The 19,697-nt window shown below is 46.2% G+C and overlaps 1 protein-coding gene across 3 annotated transcripts in view; it reads right to left on the minus strand.

Annotated features, from left to right (window-relative positions):
* Positions 1–19,697, minus strand: part of TMCC3 (transmembrane and coiled-coil domain family 3) — a 295,227-nt gene that overhangs the window by 21,007 nt on the left and 254,523 nt on the right. For all 3 annotated transcript variants that reach the window (XM_069629805.1, XM_069629806.1, XM_069629807.1), the window contains one exon: positions 16,277–17,214. In XM_069629805.1, coding sequence (XP_069485906.1) covers positions 16,277–17,214 — 938 coding nt within the window. The remainder of the gene's footprint in view (positions 1–16,276; positions 17,215–19,697) is intronic.

Genomic DNA, 19,697 nt, shown 5'->3' on the forward strand with positions numbered 1-19,697 from the left:
CCCCTCCCTTTGCCTGGTCGCGCTCTGAAACACTTGTGTACGAGCGCGTTATGATCATTTAATTTCATTAAGGTGAAACACTGGCCCCTGTAGTGGATGCATCAGTCCACTGAGCTGCAGACTAGGCATTACCTACAAGTGTTGCTCTTTAAAGTGTTTTGGGGGGTCAGCAAAGAAAGCAGAGTGCTCTTCGGGCGCCACATTACAGAAACCTCTGCCATTTTGGACAGTAGAAGACCTAGTGCAAGAAGCTCAGAGTCATTACAGAAACGTTGCGTCAGTGCAAGAAGTGCTGATGCAAAAAGCAGTGCAGTGCAAACACATCTTTCACCCATTTTTGCACCAGTCAAAGGGCAAAGGGAAACATTGAGTTCTATGCGATACTCCTGCATTTTGAAACTCGACCACCAAAAACGACCGATTAGTTTGTCATTTTTGGTGTCATTTTCAAAATGCCGTAAAATGACGTTGGGCCCCGACCCCTTGTTTTTTAAACGTAATCAGGGGATATCACCCTAGAGCCAATTTTTCACGCCCCCTCCTGTTCCGCACCACACTTTTCCCATCACACCATTCATTACATTTTTTTGAATACTTTTTTTTTTACTCGTGTCCCGCCCCCTTCCCACTATATACATTCACACACCTCTCCCTCACATACATGTACACGCACACACCCAAACACTTATCTTGCTTCCATGACGACCCTCGCACTCGGGTGCGTCTAATGCAGCAGCTGTCATTCCCAAAATGGCCGCACACCGAGTCTTTCAAAATCGATCTGTTTTGTCTCAGTCTGGTGAAAACTATTTTTTCACCTATGACCAAAAATTGCCCTCCTGCAAAAATGCACAGAAATAAGACAGTGGTATTACAGAAACATGGCATAAACGACACTAGGGAGGGAAAAACACATTCAATACATTTTTTATCAATCCAATGTTTGACTGAATCATTGGGTCTCATTACGAGTCCGGCGGTAACCGCGGCGGTAAAACCGCCTGGTTACCGCCGGACTCGTATTACCATTCCGCCTCTGATTCCCGGAATTACCGGGGCATTACAACCCCGGTTTTCCGGGAATCACTGAGGCGGAATGGTGTTAATTCCCATTCCCATTGAGTCCTATGGGACGCAATGGGAATGGGGATCATGGAAACACTGGCAGCATCTCGTAATGCTGCCGGTGTTGCCCGCCAGGTCAGACCTGGCAGGAACATCACCTCCGGCCTGCAGGAGTCGGGATCAGGGTTTACCGCCACCGTTGTTTCCATACCGGGCGATTTGTAATGAGGCCCACAGTCTTTCGCCCTGGTGCAAAAATGCACTGTGAGAATAGGTTTAATTGTATTAAGGCAATTTTTGCCCCGGTTCTGACTGCACTTGCGCTTTGTGGTACAGAATCTTTGCACCGGTGCAAGCGCAATTAGCACCAACGCAAACATTCTTTCATTGCATTTTTGCAGGAGGGAAACGTTTGCCCTCCTCCTATCACTAGTTTGAATGTTGCTGGGGTGCAAAAGTGCATCACATTTTTTTTTGTATTAGGGAACGTTTCACCGGTGCAAGTGCAATTAACAGTATGGAAAACATATTGCCGTAAAATGCCCCCCCCCAATTATGGCTTTGACGTTGCAAAAATACATTGAAAAACATGTTTGCACTAGGGCAATTCTTGCGCACAGCTTGTGTCACGGGTGCAAAATGCCTGTAACATAGACCTTCGGAATCGTTGGAGGCCTTTGATTTGGTTGTGCCCCTGCACTTCCAGTCTGACATCAGTAATACTCGACATAGCTCATATAATGGAAGCCAATTGGAATATGTTGCTATTCTAGATTATCGCCGCCAGGCGGCAGCACACCAGCCATACGTTCTAAATGAACGCACTTCCCCCACCGATTGCATTTTACTGCTTGTTGTCGCCTTTTATTGTACTTATGAGTTTATTTAGCTGCAGGAGAGCGTTTACGTCTTCACTCCTGGGTTCTGCTGTGATGTTACGTCGCAACTAGTTTTGACATTATACAAAGGTTGTCCTAAACAATAGGCGCTGCATTTGTTTATTGGAGGTCCCCGGTGGGACCGGATGCGCTCCTTTCACAGGTTTAAAAACATGACTATATTAAGACCCTAGAAGGTCCTGTCCTTTTTCCATTGTTCTTTTCTGGAACCCAAGAACAGGACGTTCAATCATTTATATTTAAAAGACAAATACATAATTCTGGATGTTTATTTTTGGGCTCTGTTTCAACAAGTTTGAGGAAAATAAACTTTTTTAAATGTATTTTATGTTCTGTTACAGACGGAAGATGTGCTCACTCCCAAGAGGAACCATTGCAGGTTTGGACGTAGAAAGACAGCTCGGTGGGTTGAGCCCCGCCTGCAGACACGTTTGTAAAATGCGCAGGCCACAGTTTGAAACCTGGCCAGACGGACGTAGCTGGTATCCGTTCGAGGTGGACGATAGGATCGTTAGTGAAAGAGTTAATAAGAAAGGGAATGAAATGTAATCTGCAGGCGCTAAACGCAGGCATGACAGATTATGCAGGCGCTACCACTGCGAACGAGGCATGGCCCGCCGCAAATCTAACTTATACATGCGAAGCACACTACCGTTTTGCCCTTTGCACATGGCTGATCATGCTTTACATGTCTTCTACATGTGCCCCAATGGTTCTGTATGCACTGCCAAACACACACAGTTAATGTCACGAAGATCATAGCTTTGAATAAAATGGCACCAGCTGGCCTGGGTCAGGTGTCTTCAACAGGTGTCTAATGTGATATTTTGTACAACTCTGTTGATTCTTCAACATTGACTATGCTGGCTGGGGCGGGTGGGAGCTGTAGTTCAAAACATCTGGAGAGTCCAAAGTTGTGGACCCCTAACCGGGGGAGTCAAAAGCAGCGGTTCAGTTTTTGGTGGCCAGCTAACCAGGCTCTTCTAGGCTACAAGCACAATTCAGTTGGCAGTGCGCTCAAGAACACTGGTTAAAGCAGCCGACTGCTTAACCGCAGCCGGGAGCATAGCTCAGGGGCAACGCGCTTGCCTTGGAAGCAAGATGATGCAAAGCAACACAGGTTCGATCCCGGGGTCCGTGCCTAGAAACCTCTGGGTACTAAGCGCGTTATAAATAACCACTCCACCATAACAAAACCATCATGCCGATTCCGGTCAAGAAACCATGCCTGCTTCGGTGCACACCACGTAGTCACCAGACCATGGAGGGGAATTGAAAGAGGACCATGGGGCGAGCCTTGGTTGCCTGGCACCACATACCCAATAAAAGTGCATGCACTTTAAGGCTGTGGCGACCCAACAAGGGGGTTCTTGGCCTCCCATATCCTTACGGGTGACAAGGACTTCCCGAAAGGACTTATGCGAGTCACAAACTTTAAATAATCATCCACAACAAGGTTGCAGATGCTTTTTAAAGTGGAAAGGACTTCACAGGACACATTTTGTTTCCATAGACCAGTCTTGGGTCAGCTGCAAGGATGCTCGGTCCGACAGTTAGCCTTCAGACATCGAAGGATGTCATGGTGTCAGATACGTCACCGAAATGTTTTGAAGCTATGGTTCTTTCCTAAGTACTCCATCTAAGTCCGGGATCTGCACCTTTGGCTTTCGAGAGGTTGTCAACTAAGGCTCTCTTCGGCAGTGCCCAACATTAAAACAAAAAAAGTTTTTGTAGCTTGCTTTTCAGGGAGCGGTTGCAAAATGAGATTTCTGACATACAACCCCTCCCAAATGTTGTTGGGGGCCTAAAGTAGTAAGTAGAGGGGGTTTGCCATCTGTGTCTTCTTGGGCATGGCTGTAACAGGCCCCCGCTCACCATTCAGGGATACCATTCCAGACATGGAGTAGCAAACATCTCCTCTCCATCTCCCCCCATAGAATACCGTGGAGTCCCGCGATGAATTAGGTCCAATTGCACACACAGCCCCTCCACCTTTTCCTTCTCATGCCTTCCTGTGCATCTCATCTATCCCTTGCTCTCATACCAAATATATCCCCAACTTGAATCCTTCCTACCACTACTGAATGTTCCATCATACTCCTCTTTTAGCTCTCCGACAGGCAAAAGCGCTTTGATGCCATGAACTATGGCAGGAGGCGCTAGACACATGCAAGATAAGATAACATAACGCCCACCTTTGTGTTGCAACTAAGACATATTCCTGTGCCTCGATGCCCCTGGGCTGTGGGAGCGCTTTCTAAATGCAAATAAATAATTCAATAGCGCAGGAGGGGAGTTTTAATGGAAAACATCTGTAGAGCCAGAGGTGGCAGACCCCTCCTCTAAGTGCTTCACAAAAACGCAAGAGTGAAGTATAGTATTTTAACCGAAGAAGAGAAGTCTTTAAGAAGAAGTTGGGTAGGAAACTAAACAAAAATGTCAACCCCTCTGCCCATGAACACACCATCCCGAGACCCTTTCTTCGATGGTTTACTTTCTTCTTAAGGAGATACCGTTGGAACCGCCACCAAATTGCCTCTGCAGGCCACCATGTTTGACCCTCTCCCCAGGATCTCCTCTTGTTTTATATAATGTGGTACAAGAGACACGATGGGGATCTGCCCAACGGCAACGCTGCCGAGGGCTGCTATTCTCAGCACATCAGATGCGTGCATGTGGCTGGAGAGGACGGAAGGGGGCACCAAACAGACCACCATGGCTGTACCCAATAGGTCGGCGGCATGCCACCTTTGAAACTGCAGATGTTCTGGACTACAATTCCCCATCAGCTCTAGCAGGCAAGGAATAGTCAATGGTGAAGGATCATGGGAGATACAGTCCAAAACTTCTGGAGATCCACAGGTTGCCGATCCTTGCAATAGGGTTTTGCTGCCGAATTCAGAAGAGAGCTCCTGTCTGGGATTGGAAAAGGTCCTGGGGTGGGAAGGTGAATGGGGCCCAGGGGCCCGGTCACTGCACATATGCTGTATCCATGATGAACTCATGGCCTGTGTTAGTGAAGTTGGAAAATTGCCTCTTCATAAGAGCTGGTGCACTGTGGTCCATTCCTCCATCAGCGTAGCTCTGTGCCCGAGAGGGTTCGATCATTCGGCTGATGCAGGCAGTACCTCTGTATTCTACTCTGCTCTGGGCAGAACCTTGCTCTTGGTGAATGAGTGCATTTGTTCTTCATCGCCCATGGCCAGATCATCTGCTGTGCCAATTCGGACTGCATCATTATCTAGGTCGTGCATTTGCAGTAAATGTAACTCCAGAAGCGCAGATTGCATTAACAAAGACTGACTGATTAAACTGACTGCTAGTATCACAGTGGTTAGCCAACCGGGCACGTATTTGTAAGTTCCAGAAAATGCCGGCAAAGAGTGAAAACATCAGGGTCTCAACTGTTCCCAATGGATCGAGGAGAAAATATGGGTCTATCCACCCCCCAAGTCTGAGCCGAGTACTGTTGCAAGGTGGATGTAAATTAATACAAAAACAGGACACTACTTGGAGATACTAACCACAGGACACTCTACAGACTGACCAGCTCCATGGAATGTGCACATCCAGCTCCATGGAATGTCACAGATTCCATGGGAAGGTTAATATTGGTAGTAGAAGTCAAAGGATTCCACGCCCCCCCTCCGCCTACACTTCCCCGTCCTCCCCCCGAATCACCATCAACATGAAGACTCAGAAGGATAGCTCAGGGGCAACGTGCTCGCCTTGGAAGCAAGACGACACGCAGCAACACAGGTTCGATCCCCGGGTCTGCGCTTAGAAACCTCTGGGTATTAAGCGTGTTATAAATAACCTATCATATCATAATATCATACCAAGAGGCCAGCCCTTTTCCATTTCCCGTACCAGTTTGAGCATTCCATTCCCTTCCGTTCAGTTACCAACAACATTCAGCTTTGTGCACAGGCTATTCTTAACTAGGCCACTCTTGAAACAGGCTCGGCAGTCACAGAATTAAAAGTTTGGCATTGGACTTGGGTACAATGTCTAGAGATGTCGCGACAAATAAGCTACCAACTGTCAGGATTGGCTGAGCGCACTCAAAGCCAATTAGGTCTCCAATATTACATTCTCTGAATCTACCTTGATATATGATATGATAGGTTATTTATAACGCGCTTAATACCCAGAGGTTTCTAAGCGCAGACCCGAGGATTGAACCTGTGGTGCTGCGTGTCTTGCTTCCAAGGCGAGCACGTCGCCCCTGAGCTATCCTACCTTGGAAACACAACCCAATGAACACTGAAGGACTGTGGTGAGTTGGAGACACTAACCATCCAAGCCGCTGGAGACTGGGATGGTTCGGCTGCTACACGATGCACCTAACAGAGGGTGGATGGAGCAGTATTCCTTGGGCTCCTTACTTCCTCTAAGATGTAGTTCCATATTAACCCTTTTAAAGGAAATAGCACCTCTGGCATCACAAAAGGAACTACACGTCCCAGCAACCTCTACTCCACGTAACCGTGGTATAGATGAAAAACGACCAGCGGTGGAATGCATGGTCAGGCGGCGATGTCGCAGATGCGCACCCTGCGAAATCAGATACATGGAATGCAGTGGAGCAACAAACGGAAAAAGAGCATTTCAAAATGGCGCCGAGGTTGTGGGCCATATTCAAAGCAACGGAGCAGGTCATTGAAACCGATTATGCCAATCTACCTCGGATCCAATACCAAGACGTTCAACACTAGTGATATTTACAACCAATTGGGAACCTGAGCTGAGACATCTCATACAAGGAAAAGACCAATCCCAAACTAGGTTACAAACACGCCCAACGGCTCAGATGGATACACCGAGCCAAAGGAAGCCACATAGGGAAACGCTAGAAGAAAGCAAACTTGTTCCCGTTTCTTGTGGAAACAGCGAGGCTGTTAACCTGGGCCAAGGTAGCTTACCCGCGTTCAGCCACACAGGACCTCTAGCAGATAAAAAGGTGGAGACTACGCCACAAGGAGCAGGGTACACAAAAGTGGGTGCATAGAGTCAGGGTTCTCCCCGGAGATGCAGAGGAAACTGGAGAGATAGAGGGAGGGCTAAGCAGACACTGACTGGGAAGGAAGAAAACCCCTGGCAAGAGGGCGCTAATATTGCCTGCTTGATAAGAACCCCGACTGCGCCGGGGGTGAGGGGCACCAACCCAAAACTAATGGGAGGGGAAGATGCCAGATCCCGTGCCCTGCCCTGTGTGAAGAATTACATGTTGAGAGGAAACCAAGAGAAGGATCCTGGAGAGGTTCAGAGAAACCGAGCACAACGATTGGTCCACTGGCAACAACTCAGAGTCTTCTTGCAACTTGAACAGAAAGCTATACCAGGAGTTGGAGGGAAGAAGAAAAACTCTAAACCCCACAGCAGGGAGAGGAGAAAATAGCCTGAGGGAGAAGAGACTTTAGCCTGGTAGAAAATAAAAGTCTGACCGAAGCAGGAGGGGTCCCAATATTGGGTTTCTGTAATAATTACACCCTCACAGACAGACCAGGCGAGGTCCAGAGGACCAGGATGAGGCCCAAGGAAGAGAAAGTCAAGAAAAGCCAATATTGTGACAACTGCCAGGGGACGTTTCCCTCAATTGTGTTTACAGAAGAGAAGGACCCGCCTGGGGCTGGACATGGATAGATCAGGTTTGCAGCTTCTTTCTGTTGGGCAGAACTCAGAGCATTTGTCTTACAAGTCTCCGGTTAGCTAGGAGGCTAAAGGACTCAAGAACAGACTGGGCTTTTCTTTTGCCCACCACCTTTGCACTTTGAGTAGTGCAGTCCTGGAAGTACAGTGTGAGGAGTCAGGAATGAAACTCAGACACAAGTTAGCCATGATTTTTGTTTAAGACTTTTATTGAAAATAAAATGAGATTATGAAGAAGGCCTCTCTGACCCTGCTCTAAGAAGAATTTCCCTACCTAATCCAAAACTAAGGTCCTGTCTGTGTCAGAATGTCCATAACCAAACTGTCCCATGTCCAAAGTTCTGTTCTGACTCTCACACTAAAACTAAACTATAAGGTGAAATGGGAAATGTCTTAAACCTTGATAGATTTGGAAAAGTGTTCACAAAAGACGAATAAATGGCTCCAACACAAAATTTCTTCAACAATAAAGGTCCTTGCTCCAGAGGGTGGTTCCCTCCCCCTGTATTCATCTTCGTTCTCTGAAGTTTCACATCCAGCAGTTCCTTGAGCCTTTCTTGGCCCACAACAATATTGAAGTAAATAACTTGTCTGACTTTGCAATCATGTCTCTGTTCAACACCTGGTTCACACAATCCTTTTCTCAGTCCTGATATTACTTCTCAGGACCTCTTTATTACACACAGATAGCAAGGGTTTCTTGTATTGTCACTCTTGTGATTGCCTGGTATACCCTCCTGCCAAGGCTTCTTGTACTCGCACAGGGTCACTGCCCTTCCCCAAAGTTTCACACATACTTTGCTTGTAAATATGCCCTGTAAATGTGTCCTCAGGATATATTATCTGGTCCTGGTTTTTCCTATGTTCACACAATTTATATTCATTTGCTTGTAAGGTTTTTTTTGTAATTTAATTCCCCTTTTAATATTAAGTTAATTCATTCCTTCTCTCTCCCTTGCTTGTTGTTCTATTACTTGCGTTCGGCATGGTCGTTGATACGCCCTGTGGCCCCCACTGCCAATGAGTGGACTCACGGCTCCCATTGTTTCTGTATTCTCCTGTGGTCAACTGGAGAAGCATTTCTGTCTGCTTCCTACTAGCGGCCACAGGGGTGTTGCTAGGTTTGGAAAAGATCCAGGGCTAGGCTAATGTCGGGACTCGCTAACCTTTTGGTTGTAGTCCCTGAGCTTGTATCCGGGGCTAAACCAAAAGACCCAGGGCTATAACCCCCTTGCCCTCCCCCCGAATCACCCCAGAAAGGCCTCTGCGCAGCCGTTTCTTCTTGGTTTCAGCTCTCGAGGCTTTCACTTGACAAGTCTGCTTCGTTCCAGGCTCTGGTAAGAAAAGCGCTGCTCTGTCACCTGCAAATGCCCAGGAGTCTCTCACCGGCTTCTGGTATTCCTGCAGCATGTTCTTCTCCCACAGCAGCCACTTCCTATTCACTGTGAGCCATCTGGCTCCACCACGCCGGCAATTGCCTTTCGGTTTCTTCAACCTCTCGGAAAGACGCAGCTCTCTCCTGCCAGCAGCAGAAATCGATTCCCTGCTTCCCATGACTTTTAAACTTCCCGGGTACAGGTGTGTATGATCAACCACTAGAGCGCTCACTGGGCTTGTGTCCTTCCTCACTCTGCATTGATCGATTCCTCTTCCTCGTCCCAGTAGTTTGGTCATTCTGGGGAAGGAAGTCCGGTTTTGAGAATTGGTTCAGAAGACTTGGTTAGACATTTTCAATAGTCTTAAATGGTAAATAATTCTTGGATGAATGGTAGTGGGAATTGGATAGAATGATTTCCCTATTCTTCATGGGAGAAGGAGTGGGCGTATAAAAAAACGTCCTTGAGGGTATTGGATATGGGAGGGTTATTTTCAAGAGAAAATGGGGAATACCATGTCTCACCCGCTGAAGCCATGACATTTCCCAAGAGGTTTTCTGCCCCAATGTGATCCTCCCTCATATGGCTGCCCCCAGGGTCAGGTAGCGGCTGCCATCCCCTGACCACATGGGAGTAGGTCACTGCCGGGAAATAAGTGATGACTCCATCGGGTTCATCACAACAGAGACTTGTGAAGGTTATGTTTGGGACTTACGTTTCTGGAAACCCTCATTCCCAGGTTTGGAGGAACACCTGAAGAACCCCACTTTGTAATGTACCAACACTGTCCAACAAAGGTGTCCCCTATTATATGCAAAGGGCACCCTTAGTTCGCTTGGGCCTTTTTTCAAACTTAACCCGGCAGGATGTGTAAACTTTAATAAAAACTCTTTGGTCATTTCACTTCAGTTTTCTTGACATTGACACAGGCCACATCCCCATCCTTTCATTTGCAGAACTATGCTTCACCTAACAGGGCTAACATGATTTTTTGTAGTGTCCATTTCCCACTTTTCCTCTGTGTACTGATTTTCCTTCCTCCAGAAGACCAAGGTCTGGATACCCCCTGGTGGAAGCAGAGTACACTGTGCCACGGACGAGCCTCTGCTCTGTGAAACTACTACGGTGTTGCAGCATCAAATCTTAACATAATAGGAACATTGTACACATTTCTCTGCAGTTTCCACCGGCAGGGCATGGGAGGGCCAAGATAGGCGAGTACTGGCAGGAAACCTAGTGGCAACGTATTCTGGCTACCAGATTGGCAGGAACATCAGCTGTTCTGGCCAAGTAGCACTCTGATTGGACGACATTTAGATGTTAGCAAAAGCAGACGGAGGCAACACTATGTGGATAGAATGGTGGAGGGGGCAGATTCTGTGCTCAATCTTCCCTCCCATTATGTGGTGCTACAGAGAGGTTTACAGTCCAATCACTAGTTGGCAACTCAATCGCTCAGCCCCACCCATCGGTACATGTAATTGAATCTACTGTCCAACTGAAGTCCCCTGTGACCAACCATAGTACAGCAAATCAGGAATAACACAAGCTTCCCCACACTAGGCTCTGAACGGAGCCATCCCGCATCGCGACGGAATGTGATGGGGGCAGTTTGAGGAAAAGCTTAATTAAATGAAGTTAGTAAATTGACGCGTGCTGATGACGTCTGTGTATAACACGTAGGATAAAGGTTGGGCTCCCTTATAGGAGCTAAACTTTTCATACGGAGTTCTAAGGGGATCAGGAATGCTGACAAGGTTTAATGTAGGTGTTGGGGATCTTTCAGGTCAAGGGATACCAGTCTCCGCTAATATTTGATGGCCTCTTTCCATCCAGAAGTAAACGCAACATGCGCCCCACAGACTGCCACAGCAGGTAATGACGTCAGGTCACTCAACGCTGGGCGTGAACCGACGACCCGGATGTGGAAGTCTCAGGAGAGGTTTTCTCAGTGGCCTGAGCCACCGGTGACACATGAGAGGCTGAAATGTATTGCACAACGCCCAATGATCGTATTAGATCGAAACGCTAACCTGCACAAATAAAGAGAGATTGACAGTGGGCAACCATTCTAGTTTTCCCCAAACACTAAAAGTCGAATATGAAAAGGGTCAGTTTTAAATTTAGAATATGAGTTTGGACGAATGGAATTCAATGCACAGAAGACAGAGCCATCAAGTGCTATGTAGTACAGAGGGTGGGGGAGTCGTGGTGGGTGGGGAAAGGGGAGTAAATTAGTCGGTAGGAGCAAACATAGGGCAGTTGAACAAGGTGATAGTCTTCCAGAAAATACACGCCTCCGTAAAAAGGTGTTCAATACACACTTTCAGGTAAAAGGATAAAAACAATGTGGCCTTTTTAGGTCTCCAGGCGCCTCAATAATCCTTTTTCCAATATTTAAAAAGTAATAAGTAACACTGCATGCCTATCTACCAATCAGCTGTCTCTCTGCTTTCACAGTGACAGCTGCAGTGGCACTTGGTGAGGGCTTCTACACATAGTCAATGCTACTGGATGGCACTGTTAGCCCCAGGCGCTACGGCGCAGCACTAGAGATCCAGGCGAGGTGTAGGCCAGTTTCCAAATGCTGTCCATCTTTTAGCACTGGGACAGAACTGGTTTTGTCTGATAAGTATTCTCCTGTTTCTTCATTGTACCACTCTGGAACAGCACCCCTTCCTTTCACCCTGATTGAGGTATTCCCAGATGTGCCTGGTACTGAGGAGGACATGGTTGAATACAATGTTTTGCCTAGGCCCATTCCTCTGATTCTTAAGAATGATTTAAATCACCATATCCCTCTAAATGCATGATCTATAATTACTATGGTTTAGAAACGTGTGTGTCAAGAATCTACTAAACCGTAAACTCTGGGCTACCACCCAAAAATTATGGGTAGGTGTGAGAACAGAACAGAAGATCTGCCGGCACTGGCAGTTTTCAACAAAATCATAACAGGACTCGCCAACAATAAGTCACATTGAAGGATGCTTTGCACTTACAATATGGAATGAGCCACCAAACAAAGTTTACATTTTTGTAGGAGTGCCCCTTTATGAGATGATTTTTAATACTGTCCCTCACTTAATCTCCTAAACTTAGGTTGCTTCAAAGCATCCACATACTTCTTATAACTTGCTTTGACTGCCTGCAAATGTTCAAAAGTTTGATCCTTTATTTGTTGTTTCTGTTGCACAACACCTCTAACACACTGACAGTGTATGAGTTTCTTTTAAATGATACAGAGGATGAGGAGCCTGGAAACAGGACTTTTTTTTTTAATGTAGGCTATTTTTGCAGCTGGGTTCGCCTTCTGGACGAAATGGCAGAATGGGGTAGTGCAGCAGTGAAGATTGGAGAATATTTCCCAAGGGTCACTTGAGTGTGATTTGAAAACTGCACTATTAGTAACACTTTTGTCAGAGTAATCAGACGTGGATTAATGAATCATCACAGAAATTGTTCAAATATCTTGTTTGTTCTTTCCGTGTGTCCATCTGACTTGGGATGAAGACCAGTTTAAAAGTGCAGCATTTCTGTCTTAGATTTGCTATCCAAACGCACAGCCCGATTGTATTTTTTCTACTCACTAGAAAAGTATGAATAATATTTATAGGATTGTTTTTACTGTAGAAATAACTGTGCTAACCCAAATAGCAGATTGAACCCCAGGAACAGTAAAAATCAACTATTTTAGTAAACATTCACTACCACAAGTTGAGCTATACATTTATCAGTAAATAGATGCAGACATACAATAGATGTTGGCCTGTTAAATGTCTGCCATGGTAACATCACTCCACTCCGAGCCTAAGCAAAAGGTTCCACAGCGCAGCAAACTCCACAGAGTGTTATATAATGGTACATTTCATCATATGTTAGGATCTGGAAATCATCATCAGGCCTGTAGTCTTTTTTTGTTGTCTCTGACTTTGCAAATGTTTAGGTCTCCATGCTGGTACCTTATTGCTTAGAGGAACATTAGTTGCATTTTGGGGGAGGGAGGAAGTATACACAAGGATACCAAATCCAATGCTATTATGAATTGGGGACAAACAAACCAGTGAGAGCCCACACATCTATGGAAAAACAAGCCTCTACTATTGTCCTGCACCCCCTCTTCTATCCCCCTCTTCTTCCAATTGTTCTTTTAGCCACCACATAACCTCCATTTATGCTAGGCCTGGGCCCAACATGCACTCCGGATAAGCCCCCGGTGCCGCAGACCACGATGGTGACCACCGATGCAGTATTGATGGCAATTACAATGACATTCATTTTATAGAAGTGATCATGAAAACAGTGTCTTTGGTGAGAGGGAAGTAGCATTGTTGCTGGCGGACAGTTAAATTAAGTGAAACCAGAGGTTTGTTAATAACCTCCACCAAGAAAAGCTAAAAACATACCCGATTGAGGGTAACTTGGCTGACAGTATTGTCAATTGGCGAGTAGAAATTAAAAGTCTATTTTTTCCAGTAAACATTCTGCTCATATTTCTTCTTGGCCATAAGACTCATTAAACAAGCATTGGCCAAGTCAAAGGTTTTGCCTTATGCAAAGGCACGGAATCTCTTTTGCAGGCACTGCCATTATGGCACTACCAGGGTATAAGATGGTAACAGCTGGCAAATGCAGCTAGTACCTGAACATGCTATATATGGCAGTGCTTTGCAAATGCCTATTTAAAGCCTAAACAAGACCGAACATGGTTAGCTTTGCCAATGCTTGTTTTTGACGGAAATTGCTTATAAATCATGGTGAAGGCACATTTGGGTAAAAGTTTGATTACACCAGGAGCTTTTTTATAGTTACAATTAAGCCAACAATTCAGAAAGCATAGTGATCCGAGGGTGACGTGTTTTGGGAGGTTAAAAGCAGGTGAGGAATGACCATGTGGAATGGAACGGCCATGGTTGGTCGATCAATGGGCGGGTAAACAACCAAACAGCCAGAGGGGGCGTGTCCCCCCTCACATCCCATCTCTCTAGCTTCTCCTCCGAGGTCAGTAGCTTCAGCTTCCAGGCCGCATGCTGACCATCTGTAAGGGCGGTTTTCATATAACTGAATGGGCGTCCTTTTATTTTGGATTAATTGCACTAATGCTATTTGGGTTGCCACGGTTACCTGCTCAAATCCCCTTTTGAAGAGTGTAGCCTGCCCTCGGCCTACACTACCCTAAGAGGTGAAGGAGGTAGTATACCGTTCAGTTGTGCCTTCGTCACCTTTAGGGCTGCTATACCGTTCAGTTGTGCCTTCGTCACTTGTAGGGTTGGTATACCTTTCAGTTGTGCCTTCGTCACTTGTAGGGTTGGTATGCCGTTCAGTTGTGCCTTCGTCACCTTTAGGGTTGGTATACCGTTCAGTTGTGCATTGGTCATCTTTAGGGCTGGTATACCGTTCAGTTGTGCCTTGGTCACCTTTAGGGTTGGTATACCGTTCAGTTGTGCCATCGTCACCTTTAAGGCTGCTATACCGTTCAGTTGTGCCTTCGTCACTTGTAGGGTTGGTATACCATTCAGTTGTGCCTTCGTCACCTTTAGGGCTGCTATACCGTTCAGTTGTGCCTTCGTCACTTTTAGGGTTGGTATACCATTCAGTTGTGCCTTCGTCACTTGTATGGTTGGTATACCGTTCAGTTGTGCCTTCGTCACTTGTAGGGTTGGTATACCGTTCAGTTGTGCCTCGGCCACCTTTAGGGTTGGTATGCCGTTCAGTTGTGCCTTCGTCACCTTTAGGGCTGCTATACCGTTCAGTTGTGCCTTCGTCACTTGTAGGGTTGGTATACCGTTCAGTTGTGCCTTCGTCAATTTTAGGGCTGGTATACCGTTCAGTTGTGCCTCGGTCACCTGTAGGGCTGGGTTCACAGTTGGATTAATAACAATAAACCAGGCGGTTTAGCCACTACTCATCCCCCTATTCCTGCAGAACAGCAGTCGTTTCGTCCCACTCTCTGCGCCACCTATTAGCCAAAACTAAAAATAGGATTTGCCTTGACTCAGAATATTAAAGCACTCCTCCGCACGCTCTCCTTTTGATGTGGGAAAAGCGGTCTGCTAATCTGGAGGTGCGCTTTCTTGTTCAAAATAACATTTTGTAGGAGAAAGGCCTTTAAATTGGCTTTATGTGCCAAAAACAGTTGTCAAGAAATGCCTCCATTACCGGAGGGATATTTCTGCTGCTTTATTTTGATAGAGACGAAAAGAGGCGCTTTGAAACTGAAGGAATGTCTCTTTTCCCTTTGATGCAGACCTGCAGGAATTACGCACTTTCATGAAATTAGACCAATCATTCTAGAGAAAGGGGTATCCTTGCTCAGGGAAAACTGGCTTCAGAGAGCCCTTTAAAGGCACGTCGGAAATGTAAATATGAAAGAAAACCAATGACATGGCCTCCACTCGCAGCCAGTTATCCTGGTGTTAAGGCCATGGGAGAGCGCACGGAGGTTAATCATCTAGACCAGGGTTGTACAACTCCAAGCCTCTAGGACCGGATCCATGTTGGATTTTCGTGATACCCCTCATTCATATTCATGAGATACATTTGCATACAATGATTCTAAATGTATGCACATATTGCCTCATGAATATTAATGAGGGATAACCTGAAACCAATCATGCTTCCGGCCCTCGAGGCCTGGAGTTGGACAACCCTGATCTAGACAGATATATTTGGTCAACATACATTAAGTTGTGTATGATAGGGAGGGAGCAAGCAATAGAAACTGATTAATGGGAAGGGGGAGAAGGGGCATGGAAGGGTGTATGGGGCGTTAGCCCCACATATCAAAAGAATGCTTTCAATTAAAAAGAAGCATGTTGGCCAAAAAATGTCTAACTGTATATAAACACTAAAAAACTAGGAAAGACGAAAGAACTCGGGGCAGGCATCCTCGGACGAAGCCCGAAGACTCTGGAACCTCCTCATCAACATCAGAGCTGTTCCCACCCTCATGCAATTTGGAAAATAAATCAAGACCTACTCTTCAAGGAGCACCTTTATCGCAGCCCGGAAGATACCCCCATACTGAACCCACCCAACCCACCATTGCCAAAGTTAGTTTTGTACCCACTACCTAAAATAAAACAATTGCACACATAGTCAGGTCTCACTAGCCACTTGTATACCTTGTGCTTCGGCTGCCCTGCTGCTGTTCTCAGATTTTCACTTTGAAATGTTTCAAGTGGCCCTGTGCATTTGGTCGCATTTATGTTCTGTTTTATGGAGTTATCCAAGTAAGTCCTAGAAACATGCCAACAAACAATAACACTTAAAATGAAACAGTACCTGTATCTTTCTTCTTGTAAAGTTTGGGACATAAAGCCGTATTCTCTTTTGAATTGCACTTTCAAAGTCTCGATGTCATCCGCTAACTGGGATTGTCCTTCCTTTATTTCTCTCAGCTCTTCCAGGATCATGGACAGCTTTCCTTGACTGTCAAGCGTGCTGGTCCTGCCAGTTTCAAAAGAATGGTTCCCGTTACTGTCCGCAGACCCAGAGGTGCCGCTGGAGCAATCCTCGTCGCTAGCATATTTTGGTTTGGTTCCAATGGTGGCGCTGCCACTGAGGTTCCTCGAACTACCCTGGGCGTGAAAGCCCTCCATGTCATTTTTCAGGTGAGCAATGTTGTCTGCGCTGCCAAATTTGTTTCGGATGAGATTGGCAAATTCTCTTGACTTGCTGAACACAAACATGGGTGGCGTCAATGAAACGCCAGGCACGCCACCCTTGCTTGCCTCGCTGTGGCCCGCGGGTGCGACACTGCTATTGACAGAACTATTAACACTGCTGTTGACATCTTTCAAGGAATGTTGCAGCTCCTTGAGGCTGTCTTTGGAGGAGTCCTTGGCGCTCCGCAGAGACGCATTCTGCTCCGTCTCCTTCAGTTTCTTGTGGTACTGCTCTAGTTTCTTCTGCAACTGTGCGATGGAGTGAGCGGACTTCTGATTCTTCTTCTCAAAGACCTGCTTGATGCGCCCCGCTTGTTGCTTGTCCGCGCTGTTCACCAGCTTCAAATACTCTGCTACATTCTCATCTCGGGCACTCTGCTCAATTTTGATTTGCTCTGTGACCTTGAGGATCTTCTGTTTCAAGCCGTCTGCGTTTTGCTTGACTTTGTGGAAGTCTGCGATCCCATCTGGGATGTCAAAGTTCAAGTTGGTGTCGGATCCCCCTCGTCGGATATTGGGCGGCAAGCTCAGCGTCTTCATTTCGGACCTTTCCACCTGCAGAGAAGGAATGTACAAGTGTTAAACACAGAAGTTCAGGCTAACACAGATCTTGGTGTAAACCTATTTAGGAGGACTTAACAACAATCAATTGATCCCAAAAATTGATAAGTCTTATGCATTTGATGCAGCCAGAATTCTCCTGTACATTTAATAAGAACTAAATCAAAATAGCTCAACACAACTATTGTGATCGCAAATTTGTAATCTTGTTGCTCATCTGTGTTTGGGATTTTAATTTTTTTAACTTTTAGGTGGCACAAGCCCATACGAGTTAGGTTTTCACCCTAAAGACACCCCGATTCCATCTGGCTGCAAGTCTGCTTGGTGTAGTCTTCCATGTCCAATTATCAGCGTTGACCAAAACACATATCGTGTGTTTCGCCACATGTCTCTTCACTGTAACCACCATAATTGTGGGAGTGATATGATATTTATAACGCGCCTATACACAAGTGTTTCAAGGCGTGATGAGGCAAGGGAGGGGAAACAAAGGGAGGACAAAGGCAACGATCTTACTAGGCCTATTGAGATCGCGTAAGTGCCCGCTTTCAGGGCAACCGGTGTGACCAACCCTGCGGATATAACCAGCTTTTGTCCCAGTTACCAAGTCAGGCAGGCTTAATAAAATCTATAGTGTCCAGTCCACGCACTACTGCAGAACCTGAAAGCAACATCTCATTGTGTTACGGAACTCTGGCGGTCTCTTTTCGATCAACAATGTTCCCAATCCCCAAATGCTAAAACCCAATGTCAACGACACAGGAGTCAAACTGCACAAATGCAAACTTTAAGGACAGGCCCGCAACGACATTTAAATTAAAAGGTGAACGCAGATGCAACAGGATTCATTGTTGCTCACCTACCCAAGCAGCGAGGAACCTCTCAGTCGCCGAGCTTGCTTTGCTGAATGTACAGTAACTTGGATTTCGATACTTGTTCTAGGCACAGTGGGGTTTCTTTGTAGACTGAGAAAACCGCGAGCCACCCACAATCCTATCCATCAAACAGGGACCTACCCAATGAAATAATTCAGAAGCCTAGAGAACAGGTAACCATGAACCGGGTACAGGACTGCCCGCGTCGTGGTTCCAGTAGCATCCGTAATGACTAAACGGTGTCAGCAAATCGGCTAGGTGGAAAGCAGCTTGGTCCACAAGAGCGGAACCTCATGAATTAAACATGTGGCTAACGATGCTCCCTCTTCACTTGGCTTCACATGAACACAAAGAACCTGCTAGCTGCTTAATTGGTATATCCGACAAGTCATGTATTTATAGACTCAGTTATTTCTGTATTTTTGTTTGAGGACGTTCAAGGTTAATAACCACAAAGCTTTAGCTGACCAGATGATGCCATGCAAACAAATGGTGGGACCAGACGACCCTGGGAAGGACACCTCCAGTTCTGAGCCACATCAGCAAGGCATTGTGGGTATGCAAATTAGCCAAAAAGTCCGTTTTGTTTGGCCAGGATATTGACTTTGTTTTAGAGGGCAGTGCTACTTTATACATACTGTCTTGGGTTGAGTAAGCCAGGTGAACATCCAGCGACGTGGAATGCACGACTTGGCTCAAATATAAATACAACAGGATATATATATATATATATATATATATATATATATATACAGGTGATCCAGGTCTCCAGTCTTTCAAAGGTATGTATGGTGACTAAATGAATGATTATGATTGATTATTTATAACGCTCTTAATACCCGAGGTTTCTAAGCGGTCGCCTTGCATTCAAGGCGAGCACGTTGCCCCTGAGCTATCTTCCCGAATCCACACTTCTAGACAGGATACCCAAATGAAAAAGACCAGGCGATCAGATGACGTCACACTTTTTATTGTATTTCAAGGGGCTGATGGCGAAAGAGATTTACCAGAACAGAAGTGCCACACAAAGAGCAAACAGGCTGAGGAGGAGGTCCCTTTTCACGGCTCCTTTACATAGTACTGTGAACGTGCGGGTCACGGTGAGCTGTGTTCTGGGAATAGGCAATAGGTGTAAGAGTGGCCTAAATGAACTGTTCATTTTAGGTCTTGTGCCAGTGGTTGCAGTAATACAGGTTTACAGATATTTTTTATGTACGGGTAGGGCAGGCGGGGTGGTCTAGGGAAGGGCATGAAAGGGAGGAGTGATGCCCTCCGCTGGTTGCCAGGTAGAGCTTAAGTCTGATCTTAAATACTTCCACTAGCTCAGTTGATTTGATGTCAGAGGGAGAGCATCCCAGCAGCTGTAGGACCAGGAGGGAAGTGGTGTGCAGCGCGTGGTGGGTGTGAGAGAGAGTGATGCTTGAAGGGTAGTCAGAGTAGATGGAGGTGGTTTTGTCTAGTTGGGGGGGGGGGAGGGAATAGTTCATGAACAGTGTTGAAGACAAGGAGCATAAACCTGAAGAGAGAGCGATTCTGAATGGGGAGACGCCTGGTGTGGCGATGGTATGCCAACCTGGGCAAACATCTAGACAGGTTGCAGTG

This window comes from Ambystoma mexicanum, chromosome 12 (genome assembly GCF_040938575.1).
Source record: "Ambystoma mexicanum isolate Mex_15411 chromosome 12, UKY_AmexF1_1, whole genome shotgun sequence".
Classification (NCBI taxonomy): domain Eukaryota; kingdom Metazoa; phylum Chordata; class Amphibia; order Caudata; family Ambystomatidae; genus Ambystoma; species Ambystoma mexicanum.